Source organism: Diceros bicornis, chromosome 8 (assembly GCF_020826845.1).
Source record: "Diceros bicornis minor isolate mBicDic1 chromosome 8, mDicBic1.mat.cur, whole genome shotgun sequence".
Classification (NCBI taxonomy): Eukaryota; Metazoa; Chordata; class Mammalia; order Perissodactyla; family Rhinocerotidae; genus Diceros; species Diceros bicornis.
Genome location: NC_080747.1, coordinates 48313495 through 48327162, shown reverse-complemented (window position 1 = coordinate 48327162; position 13668 = coordinate 48313495). Strand labels below are relative to the sequence as shown.

General features: G+C 34.3%; 1 protein-coding gene across 14 annotated transcripts in view; it reads right to left on the bottom strand.

Annotated features, from left to right (window-relative positions):
- ADGRL3 (adhesion G protein-coupled receptor L3) overlaps positions 1–13668 on the bottom strand; it is a 784802-nt gene that overhangs the window by 412573 nt on the left and 358561 nt on the right. For all 14 annotated transcript variants that reach the window (XM_058547158.1, XM_058547157.1, XM_058547171.1 and 11 more), the window contains one exon: positions 2944–3157. In XM_058547158.1, coding sequence (XP_058403141.1) covers positions 2944–3157 — 214 coding nt within the window. The remainder of the gene's footprint in view (positions 1–2943; positions 3158–13668) is intronic.

Sequence of the window (13668 nt, the reverse complement as noted above, 5' to 3'; positions counted from 1 at the left end):
ATAAATAAATGTGTTCTGACATTTTAACAATCTTCTAGTAAGATAATAAAAAGAGGTAAAGCACAGAACATTCAGATGGGTTGGGGGCAGAATGGCATGAGAACACGCTCGGGTTTGAGAACATGAGGTGCAATCTGAAAGGCAGTGAAGAAACTGGTTTCTCTAGAGTAGATATCAGATTGCATAGTTCTACCGGGGAAAAATGGGAAAATCAAGTGTCATATCCTTCTTGATTCAAGTCCCCAATTTTTCACACTTAACTAACATGTTGGTATACGATTTTATTTATGTATTTGTTCAATGTATATTGAAACACCTGCATGAAGAACATTTCATGTCTGTCCTTGCCTGTGACAGCTATCTGATTTATGAGGCTGAAGCAAGTAATGATGCCTGTTTAACAAGGTTATGCAAGAATACACAAATAATTTTTTGAATTTAGTAATAATCTTCCCATCTAGAGACATACTTAAAAATGTTTAGACCCTGATATAGTGTCTTTCGAGAAGTTTAAGTGAACAAAAAACAAAATAATCTAAGATAACTTTTAGAAAAGATGTTTTCCATTATGATTTTAGCCCAAATACATTATTTAAACTGTCCATATCACAAGTAGTAATTACTGCATTATTTAACGTGCTGTTATTAGCATGACAGTGAAAGTTCATTATAAAGCAGTTTAAGTGGACATGGCTATCCCATCTGTTGGGAGCTTCCAAGATGGAACTCGATTTCTTCTCTCCAAGAGTCAAAAGCATTTATTTTGGACAAGTGTAAATGTCCAAATACAAGCAAGAAACTTGCCTCCATAGAGAATTAACCACAGCTATTTCAGCTGACAATTCTTACTTGAGAAACCACCAGGAGGGCTTCCACAAATGATTTACTCAGGGCGCTTAAAGCAATTTTACTTGCAGATTTGTCACTTTATAGATGCATCCCATATAATTCAGTAGCTCCAGAGGATCTATTATAACTATTTTTTGCAATAATTATAAGATTAAGGGCTTATTTTGGGAGCCATTAATAATATCAATGAAAGGATTAAAACAATTTCAATGAAAATCATATAGAGATCAAAGAGCTAGTGAAGTTAATGCTTCTGTTACATTTTAAATGAAAACCTAATCACAGAAAAGCAGGATCTCCTCCTCAATCCACAGCCCAAATGAATTGTGTTTGGTGGTCTGACAGAAACAAAATAACTTAGTCATAGTGCCCATTCCATACTACTCATGGAAACCACTGCTGAAAGACCATTACAACACCTGCACACAATGAGATAATCAGACTCCTTTTAGGCATAACATCAGAGAATTTAACCATAGTTGGAGGTATGTCAAATATATAACAATGAGAGAGACACACGAGAAGAGCCAAATGCTACCAAACTTATATCAAATGGAATCCCTACTTTTAAAATATTCTTTCTCATTAACACTCACCTTACCATGAGCCAACATTTTAGAAATAGACAAACAAAAGCCCTCAGATTTGCCCAGAGAGATCATTACCCTTTAAGTATACCTAGGATGTTTGGATCATCAAAAACCCAGCATGTTATTATTTCTTTTAATAATTTATACAATAGTAATTTACAAAAATAACATATCGACTATCAATTTATTAATCACATGCAAGCATACATATCAGAATTTTTAGCATCAAGAAGACAAAAGGTTAAAAATAAGGCAGGCTTTTTTTTTTTTGTGAGGAAGATCAGCCCTGAGCTAATATCCATGCCAATCCTCCTTTTTGCTGAGGAAGACTGGCCCTGGGCTAACATCCGAGCCGGTCTTCCTCCACTTTATATGGGACGCCGCCACAGCATGGCCTTACAAGCCGTGCATTGGTGCACACCCGAGACCCGAACCCAGGCAGCCAGCAGCGGAGCGCGCACTTAACCACTATGCCACGGGTGCCGGCCCCAAGGCAGGCTTTCTTAAGCACAAAACAGATAATCCGAAATCTACTGTTTTTGCTTTCATACATCAATTTGCTTACAGTCACGTGTCCCTTAATGATGTATTTGTACATATGCTATGATTTCTCCCATGTTTTAAGAAATCCGTAAACAATAGAAAGAAGGAAATGCCTAAATAGAAATCTTAATGAAAAAACAAATTCACTAAATAAATCATTTATTGATTAATTATTTAAAAATTACTTTGTGAGCAAGTAGTCAGAAAATATGAAGGCTTATAGTAAATGAAAAACTTCATCACTGATTTCTGAGAAATCATAGTAATAGTGGACAATATCTAAGAGATATTTAGTATTTAGCTAATTTATCAACAAATTTTAATATAATTCCAACCCTCTACAGTATGAATTCATATTACCCAGTCTTTTTAGAATTGAAGATATTCTTTTTTGTTATCCAGTGATATTATGTGATACCTTAATTTATATTATTTTAAGATGGTAATATTTTAGATAAATTATGCTAGATATCAAAGGAATATCTTTTTCATTGTTTTCCAAGGCCAAATAACCCTTAATCAAGTCTTTTACTATATTTTGACTAATGATTATAAAAATTGTCTGTTAATTTAGTTTTATTCTCTTTTTCCTACACTGATAGATAATAATTATTAGCAGTAAAATAACTTTTTTGTAATTTCTGGAGAAAATTACAAAATTCTGTTAGTGAAAAATAAATTTACTTTCTCATTTAATGAACTCGGTTCTAGAGAACACAGAGTAGATCATGAGACCTAATAAATAATCTAATAAATTTTAATAATTTCCAAATCTCATGTGCAATTTCTAATACTAGCCTTTTAGTGATAATGAGAATAGTTTGATATTGAAAAAGTAGTTCAAATTATCCTAAAATACACAATAGTATTTATATCCTTACCTATGCTCAACATGTCACAAAGATGTATGTTGAGAGTTTATATTAAATGTGCAAAGAAAAGAATATTAGAAGTATCATACCTTTGAGACATAATCTTATAGGCATCTGGCAGATAGCATCGTATATTCTCCATCTGAGCAGGGTCAGAGTCACAAATTTTGTCATCAGTCCTTCCATAGTTGGCACTTTCAATCATGATGACATCTGTTCCTGGACAGCGGAGCTCTATGGGGTAGCTCTCACAGGAGAGCTCTCTGCGGACCACAGCCATCGGAATTGGGGCACGGCTGAAAGCTAACGAAAGGAGGAGGGAGAAAAATAAGTCGTCTTCGTTACATACAAAGGAAAAGTACCTGTGTTTAATTTTCCAGTGTCTGGGGTAAACTAATACCAAGGAACAAAGCAATTGCAATTAATAATTTTAACTAAAGTAGAATCTCTCACTTCATTAACTCCACAGGATTTTTAAAAATCTAACAATAACAATTATTTCTTAAAAACCTTATCTAACATAGTTTTTTTTCTTATAACAAGAAAAAAGACCACTCTGGATTTTCTAAAACTTTGGCTGGTATGTGAGGTAAAGACTATACAGAAATATCATCCAATTTGTAGAGTAAGAGTCTCAGATAAACCTCAGAGGTATTGTGCATGTGTTTTTGTTTTGTTTCGTTTTTATGGAAATCATTACCAAAAAACTGCACTTTGCTTGAGTTTATATACACTTAGTTAAATAAAGTAGTATATTTCAATTTTATAACACAGTTTCTTTGTTTTAAATAATAACATAATCAGTAGGTTTATGAGTTTGTTATAGAAATAACACATGTTCTTTATTTAAGAAAACAGAGATGAGTATGGAGAAAAATGAAATTTTCCTTCAGCTCCCTCCCCACACTTTTCCCTACTGTCAAGAGCTGACCAGTTGACTATGCCGTGACCTTCCTATCAGAAGTTTCTACAGAAAAACAAATAGACATTATATGTTTCCTCCCAACTCTCTTTGTATTTTACTCAGGTAAATTCACACTACACATACTGTTTACAATATGTGTTTAAAAAATAAAACATCTCGATTTATTTATTAATTTAACAATATATGATGGAAATCTTTTCACTTCTATATTGTATCTTGCATTTTTAATGAATGCATTATATCTACATATAAAACATTATGTAATTGGTCTTATGTCAATGGGCATTTAGGAACTTCACAGTGTTTTTGTGTCATAATACTGCAAATACATATGTGCATAATACATATCATAGCTGTGTACCTTGGTGTAATATTTTGGAAAAAACAATTATCCAAATATATTTTATGGTATATTTCTATAAATGATATTGATCAATCAAGAGGGAAATATATTTCAAGTTTGGCAAATATCAACAACTAGATTCCTAAAAACTTAATAAAAATGTACACTTCCACCTGCAGTTTTCTCTTCAAAACTAAATCTTATCAATTCCTTTAAATTTTGCCAATGTGATTGACAAAGAATGATCTAACATCCTTATTTTAATTTGCACTATTTTACTTGGACAATGGAATATATTTTCATGTTTATTGGCCCTTCGTATTTCTTTTATTTGTGAATTGCTTGATCAAATTTATGCATAATTTGCTATTGTAAAAGCTCTTTGTAAAGCAAGAAAATTAAAAACCTGTCCTTAATATTCGTGGCAAATATGTTTTTCTAGTTCATTATGTGGTTTTAGATATTTGCTGAACATATATATTTCGTTGTTGTACAGAAAACTGTCTTTTCACGTCAAGTTGAACAGTTTTCCCACTCCAAGATTGTGAACATAATCTGTACATTATTGGAAGAAAGTCAAATGTTTAATTGTAAAAACTCAACGAGTCTTCTTTTAAAAGCATATAATTGAAATTCTAAATTAATTGTTTACCAGCCTTCTAATAAGTTGATTTCCACATAAGAGAATTAATTATAGAGATATATCCACGATAGTTATAAATTTGCATTGATGGTTGATTAACTCACATGATGTGCACACATATTTAAACAAATATATGCAACTTTTCTTGTGGCTTTTTTACTAAGCAGGAAATGTGAAAGGAGAGGAAGGGAGGAGAGAAGCAAGGAAGTGAAAAAAGAAAGGAGGTAGTGAACGACAGAAATTTTATTACTGTAAGTATTTTCACTTGGAATTTGGAAAAGTATTGATTTGGTTTGTGAAACCATACTTATTATTTCAAAATTGAGATAGACATTAGTTTTTACCTCATTTCTATAATATTTTGGAAAAACCTATAACTATCATAGATCCCATGCAGAACTTCTGGGAAGGTCAGAAGTTATGTTAAAGTTAAGAAGTTAAAGTTCTCAAGCCCCACTGCACAGTTGATTTCATTCTTCATCTTCTTTGTTCTGTCTTTGTGTCTCTGTCTCTCTGTCTCTCTCTCTCCCCCTCCCTCCCTATCTTCCTCCCTCGCTCTCTCTCTGTCTCTCTCTCTGTCTCTCTCTCTCTCACACACACACATACACACAGAAGAATCTAGCAAATCCATGACATTGATCAAAGAGAGTTAACATAATTAGAGGTGGGTTGTAACATTATTTTTAAAGTTTGACTTGAGTCAACATTTTGACAGGGTATTCTCACAATAGAGACACTGAGTTTCTGAAATGTGCATTTCTATTCTTCCTAAAATAAAACATCTTCGCTTATTTATCATTCAGAAATTAGACGGTTGTTTAAACATGAAGTCTTTTTTAATACTGAGATTCTATTTTCATGGATAAAGACATTTTCATTAAGGTATTTAGTATTTTAAGTAATGGAATCCTTGAATAATAAAAACGTTCCAATTTGGGAATCCAGTTTCATGATTTCAGTCAACTTTGATTTCAGATTAAATGGAATCATACAGGGGTTTTGTTGTTGTTTTTTAAATAAAAGGTCCTTGTAATCAGAATTTTCCATAACATTTTACAGTAAATTTTTGAGCATTCGCTAAGAGACCATTTGTTTCTTAACTTTGATATAACCATTAAAAAAAAAAAATCACACTGAAACTGTTTCCAAATATTGAATTGATCTGGCTATATTTTGTTAAACAATTAAGTTAAAAAACAAGTTAATTTAACCAAGAAATAAAACAAATAAGCAATTTATATAGTCAGAGGAGTTGTTTGACTAAGTAGACAATTTGGTTGATTAAACTCATCAGTCAATTTTGTCAAAACATGTGTACATAGACATAGCTTTAACCTGGGTCTTAACTGTCAAAACTATGATTTAGAACTAGACACTAGACAGTTGCAAAGTCAACTAAAATGTAGAGGCTCAAATTTTCTATGTATCGCTTCTGGCCCTATAAGAATTATTTGAAAGTTATGGATATGGCAATTTTTATGCAAAACCAAAGTTGATTTGTGGACACTTTCTTCCTTTGCACATATAATTGCATTTGTATCAGTAACCCAGTGATAAATTGCACTCCTAAATGATGGATGCTTTGTTTAAAGGAATGTAGTACTGAAAACTACTCTGTAACATTATCTAATTAGCTATTTAAATTACTTTCAATTATATTGCTAAATGCTTTAGTCAGCAACTGAAGTCCAATGGAAAAAAATATGCCTAAATTAAAAGTAAAGTTTTGTTTGTGTGTTTGTTTTACCACTCAGTTATCATGCTAAAAATGGAGAGGCTTTGGTTACTAGAGATAACGACTAAGCCATGGAAAATGTCAACAATTCAAATGCACGGTATTCAGTGAAACAGTCTGTTATATGCTGTATCAGGGTAATATTGTATTGGGCATTGTGAAGAGGCTATGGAAAAAAAAATTCAGGGCAAAGAAGAAATATTCTTGAGCTCCTTCTCACTTTTATCTCATGAGTTAATCTGTTATAGCAAGGAACAGAGTGTCACCTATTAAGTGTGTAATAGACATTAGCTGAATAAGTTGAAAAAGCTTTAGATGCAACATCAGGTAAGCTTCTGGTAGGATGCTGCACTTTGGAACAACTCACTGACCATGGGACTGAGGGGACACAAATGAAACTGAGCTTCTCGATAAAGACAACCAGAACCTCGAGAAGTGCAAGTTCCACATCGAACACACGCCTAATGAAAAGTGCTCCTGACTAGGGAATAAATAACAAGAGAAACAGCTCCCTGTTCTTACTCACTGGTTTCAGCAGAAATCACTTGCTTTCCTCCTTTACTGAGACCTCAGCCACTCTGTTGTTGAAACCTCTTGTTTTTTGTTCTCTTCTTGGTTGCTACTGTTAAGCCTGCTTGGTGACATTTGATGCAAAATGTCCTAAATTCTTGGTGAATTGTGCATGATGATAACTAAAGATACCAATCCTGGGATTAGGGGGCAGGAGGCTAAATACTGGTGACCACACAGGAGTCAAATGATTCCTTGTGGAGTTCGAGGATGGGGTCAGGGACTCGTTAGGATAACTCTAGGGCATTAGAGGGGAGCTTTCAAAGAAGCGAGTGTTACTTGAGACACAGGACTTTAGGATAAAGGATATCAATAAGAATAAGTAAAAGACTAAACATAGACTAAGAGGCAAGCAGCCAGTTAGTTGGTTGAGGGCATAACCCAGTATAATTAATTAAGTTTTAAACATGTTGAATCCAAGGTGTCAATATAACACTGGGAAATATTCAATCAACAGTTGGATTCACAAGTCTAGAATTTAGGAGTAGAATATAGTCTAAAACCATGGTAGTAATGTGAAGTAGCTCAGAGAGTGCCTGTAGAGTAGAAGAGGATGAATGCAGAAGTTGGAATACCAGTGGTCGCTGAAGACATGTTGGAGGAGCATGCTACTTAGTCACTGGATATATGTAACACAGAGGACGGCACTGTGTATCTATTCAAGGAAGATTTTGACTAAATGGACTAACCCATCTGCCAACGCAGTGAGGGGAAGGAACTTAGTTAGAGGACAGATGAATCTAGCACTTACATATTATCTCTCCCTGCACCAAATCTTCAATGCTCTGTTCAATTCTGGTTTTTGCATGGATTGTTTTAAATACTCAAGGATCCACTCAAAAAATAAGGGCTGCAGCCTAATGTTCATTTAGCAGACTTAAATCTTTAGCCTTCCCTATGTTTGTTGTAAATACAAAAATATTAGCAAAACAGCTTACATTTGTATTTATTTCCCATTTCCTTACCTTTACACTTTCTTTACTCCAAATCTTGTGTATTTAAATATACTTAAATCTACTAGAGAATTTTTTTTAAGCATGGATAATGAAAGGCAAATTAGAAGGCTATTTTGTAGCAGTAAAGATAAGACGGTTGCTTTAAATGGGTAATGGCAGAGAACATACTTGATCTATGCTTAGGAACAAAAAAATTACATGATTTGATGATTAGCTGAACACGAAGGGTAAAAGAGAGGGTGACAATGATGACTATTAGGTTTCTGGCATAAGCAAATGCTTAGATTGTAGTGCCACGAACAAAATCTGGTAGGAAGTTGAATACATGGCAATGACTCCAAAGAGAGACCTTTATAATAAGGTAGTATTTAAAACCAGAGCAGTAGATAAGTTAACCTAGGAAGGGAGCATAGATTTTATTAAGGAGGTCCACGTGGCAGCTTTAAAATATGTTCACAATTCGGGGCCGGCCCGGTAGCGCAAGCGGTTAAGTGCACGCGCTCCGCTGTGGCGGCCCAGGGTTCGCCGGTTCGGATCCTGGGCACGCACTGAGACACTGCTTGGCAAGCCGTGCTGTGGTGGCATCCCATATGAAAGTGGAGGAAGATGGGCATGGATGTTAGCCCAGGGCCTGTCTTCCTCGGCAAAAAAAGAGGAGGATTGGCAGATGTTAGCACAGGGCTGATCTCCTCACAAAAAAAAAAAAAAAAAAAAATGTTCACAATTCTTTGATAGTCCTCCATTTTTATTCACCTTCCCCTTGAATGTGAGCTTTACTTAGTGATATTTCTAATGGACACAGTGGGCCAGAAATAAGAGTGTGTGATTTCCAAGAGTAGTTCATTAACAAGACATTGCAGCTTCAGCCTTTCTCTTGGATCACTCATTTTGTGCAAAGCCAGTCACCCGATCTTGAGAACACTCAACAGCATCATGGAGACTTCCAGGCCAGGGACTGAGCCCTCTGTCGACTGCCAGTGTGAACTTGCAAGGCAGGTGAGTGAGGTACCTTGGAGGATGATCCTCCAGCCACCAGAAAGCCCTCCTTTGGGTAACTGCAACCTATGATAGACCCTGAGCCAGAACCAATTGGTTAAACTACACCCAGATTCCTAATCTAAAGAAACCACAGAAGATAATAAATGATTATTATCTTAAGCCACGAAGTTTGGAGCTCTATGTTATTAATATAGCCCTGAACCAAGCCTGAAGGAAAATTTAAAGAGTGGACATTGAAACTATTGGACAGATAATATTGAAGAATTACCAAATCAATAAAATAAATATGTTATGAATGACTCACACAGATAGTCTAATATTACCATCCCTTTGCTTAAACATCATTTAGGCCACTAGCTTAAATATAAATATATATATATTCTATATAATATATGTAATAATATCTTTTTATTTATTATTCATTTAGTTTATTTTATATACATGTAAAATCAGTTTTTAGAGCTGAAAACTGATTACTAATAGGTGTTAAAAACATTTTTCTCCTGTATCCCAATAATCATAAGAAGAAGAAAAAAAAGGCTCTCTTGAAAATTTTAAAATGAAAAGGAAATAGATCTGGTTCCTTATGAGAAAGAAGTAAGTTAAACTACTTATAGGTCAAGGCTAATGATTTTAAATGGTTTCTTAATTTTAGAGAGGGACACTTACATATCTGGAAGTGGGCTCGTTTCTACTTGTTGGCAATGCCTTTTAAAAATACTTCATTACTTAAATGCTGCCCAAAAGCCAAATATTCTCATAGGCAGAGCCTATGATATTATTTCTTTAAATATGTGTATTTTCTCTGTGCCACTTTACATGCCAACACATTTATCCAAGTTTTAAAAAATGTGCTCTGAAAATCTAGTCCAAAACATTTGGCAGCAAAAATAACATTGGGAACCCAATGAAATATCAACCTATCATCCACTTTCTTTAAAAGTACATCTGCTACCAGGAAGCTTCTAATACACTGAATTTTAACAAGTCTATTTCAACAAAGAATACATATAATTTAAATGATATTTTAGTATTTAATTAAGTGTAACAGTGACAATTAAAACTGACACCCTGAAGGAATGAGCAAAGGCAATTATGATCTGAGGTCAAAAAGAAAAGCATGAAATTTAGAATTTGTGAAATTACAGGGAAAAAAATGTTCTAATGAGTGGAATATCATAAAACAATTAATGCTCAGCTATCCTTTTGACTTATGGAGCTTCAGCATGAGAGTAACATTAATCATACTTTTGGAAAATACGTATACAAAGTGGTGGTCTTCAAGTGAAATTGTCTAAACAAAGATTGCCTAAAAAACGTAGTAAGTATTTGAATAAATGAATTCATATCTACCTGTTATAAATTTTCAACATTTAATAAAATTACATTCTACATTGTCTTCCAATTATATTCATGAGGAATAACATTTCTAAAACTGTGTCAAATTTCACATATGACAATTATCCCAATCTTTTTCTAAATGTTAAAAATTCCAAACTGGGTGTTCAAAATGTTCTTACAGTAAAAATGATAATTTCAGGATAAATAAGAATCCAATAAAACGAATTATACAATTCAAAAGAAATATATACAAGATATGCCAATTTAATTCAAAATGCATATTGATGACCTACAATGTGGCTGCTAAAAGTTATTAAACATAAGACAAGGACATTGTTTAAATTCTCCCTTCACATTTGGGATTATCTCAGGCCTAGGAATGGTCCTATACAGAATGGGATTCCAAAAGTCTGCCAGAAGGAGCTTCAGAGTTATCATATGAAATCAGGAAAATGATAAAAATTCATGTGTGTGATGGTTAATTTATGTGTCAACTTGACTGGGCTAAGGGATGCCCAGGTAGCTGGTAAAACATTATTTCTGGGAATGTCTATGAAGGTGCCTCTAGAAAAGATCAGCATTTAACTAGGTAGACTAAGAAAGAGATCATCCTTACCAATTTGGGTGGGCCTCATCTAATCTGTTGAGGGCTGGACTAGAACAAAAAGACAGAGGAAGTGTGAATTTGCTCTCTGCTTGAGCTGGGATATCCATCTCCTGCAGCCCTCTGACATTGGTGCTCCTGGTTCTTAGGCCTTCAGACACGAACCAGGACTTAGACCAGCAGCCCTCTGGTTCTCAGGCCTTCAAGTTTGGACTGGAACTACATCATTGGCTTTCCTGTGCCTCCAGCTTGCAGACAGCACATAGTGGGACTTCTCATCTTCCATAATTGTGTGAGCAAATCCCTCAAAATAAATCTCTTCATATATATATATATATATAATTAATTAGCCCCATATATATAGGGATAATTGTGATATGTGAAATTTGATAGAGTTTTAGAAATTTTATCTTGTATGAATATAATTAGAAAATAATCTGGAGAGTCCTGAGGAACAATGTAAGTGTAGCAAGTCCCAAAAGCCAAGAGATGGTATATGCATGATTACTAAAACCAAAAGGTTACAGGATAATGACAACAAGATCAAATGGGTGAAAGTTCGAAGCGGGGGAGGGCAGATGGACAGACGACCCAGAGCAAAAGTACAGAGAATCTTCCTAAGTGTCCCCATTGGAGTCTACAAGGTGTAGAAGCTTGTAGCTGGAGAGAGAATGCACATAGCTATGCAAGGCTTAAAGCATAATAAAGCACAATGCATTATGTGGAACAGATGAAAAAGTAATGAGGTGATAAACATGTTTGGGTGCTTAAGAAAGATTTCTTGAAGGAAGCAAACTTGAGCTGGTCTTTAAAGACAAAACAATATGTGAATATAGGAGAAGAGATAGTAAAATACTCCAGGCAGAAATTCTGAGCAAACAGTTCTGAGCGAGGATCTTGAAGAGATATCTGCCTCCCCGGGTTCACTGCAGCATTATTCTCAATAGCCAAGACACGGAAACAACCTAAGTGTCCACAGATGGATGAATGGATAGAGAAGATGTGGTACATATATACAATGGAATATTATTCAGTCATGTAAAAGAAGGAAATCTTGCCATTTGTGACAATATAGATGGATCTTGAGGGCATTATGCTAACTGAAATAAGTCAGACAGAGAAAGACAAATACTGTATGATATCACTTACGTGTGGAATCTAAAAGAGCAGAACTCAACAGAAACAGAGAGTAGAATAGCGGTTGCCAGGGGATGGGGATTGAGGAAAATGGGGAGATGTTGGTCAAAGGGTACAAACATCCAGTTATAAGATGAATAAGTTCTGAGAGGATCTAGTGTACAGTATGGTGATTATAGTTAACAATACTGTATTATATACTTGAAAGTTATAAGATCTTAAATGTTATAAGATCTTAAATGTTCTTACCACAAAACATGAATGGCAATTATGTGAGGTGATGGAGGTGTGAACTAACCCTACTGTGGTAATCATTTCACAATATATAAGTGTATCAAATCAACACATTGTACACCTTAGACTTACACAATATTATATGTCAACTATATCTGGGGAAAAAAAGAGAGAGATATTGACAAGAGAATCAGGAGCAGAGGGGAGACAGAACTAAAGAGCAGTCAAATCGGAAAGAACCTCAAAATCAGATTCAGGATATAGTCCAACTTATATAGGGCAGTTGAGGATTACAGTACAATATAATAAGATAATAATAATATTAATAAAATTAATCTTAAAAAGCATTAGCCAATAGATTATTCAAACAGATTTGAGTGAAAGGTAACAGAGTCCGGGAATTAATGGGGAACATATTGCAAAAAGCTATTTAGGGTGATATGATGATGATAATTGCTAACGTTTATCGAGTGCTTTCCATGTGCTGGTGCTTTCAAAGCATCATTTTATTTCAAACTCCTATAAAACAATAAAAGCTTGGCAATATTATCGTCCACATTTAGTACACCAAGAAACTGTGATTTAGAAAAATGATAAGAATGGGAGGCATGAACTAGAAAGTCATATAGGTGAGAGATAAGATGAAATAACTCTCCTTGGGTATCATACAGTTGGAGATAACAAAGAAAGGTGAGTTCTCTCAGGAAATACATAAGGTAATATGAGAATATCACACTAATAACCTCTGATCCAAAGTTCATGGATTGACATTCCTTTAGTGAAATGAAATCTAACTCCTGAACATGAAATGTTAAGTTGAATATTCCATTTATTGTGTCTGGGAGGGCTTTTTTTTCTCTTAATAGCACAAAACATAATAGCATACTATTACTATTTGGAGAATTTTAAGAATTCTTTCCTAATAATTTGATATTATACCACCAAAATTAATATGAAGATTGCCTTTGTGTGAAAAATCTACTGCAGTAAGATGGAAAATCACTACTTTAATTTTAAAATGTGGCATTAATTCTCAGATGGAGTCATTATACTTGTACTGCCAATCAATGAATTTAAAGTTTATGTTTTTCTTATGGCGAAACCAAGAAAATCTGTAGTCATACAGATTTTCACAGAAGAAACATACAGGAAATTTACTGAAGGATAAACATAAGTTTTGAATAAACAGTGATGTCACAGGTTAAGACTAAACAAGATTTAACTTTGAAGGAAATGAAAGGAGTTGCTCAACGGTGAATAAACGCTCTACTGCACTGCACACACCATTCAGAAATACACAGGCAGCACCTAATCACATTCTTGCCCC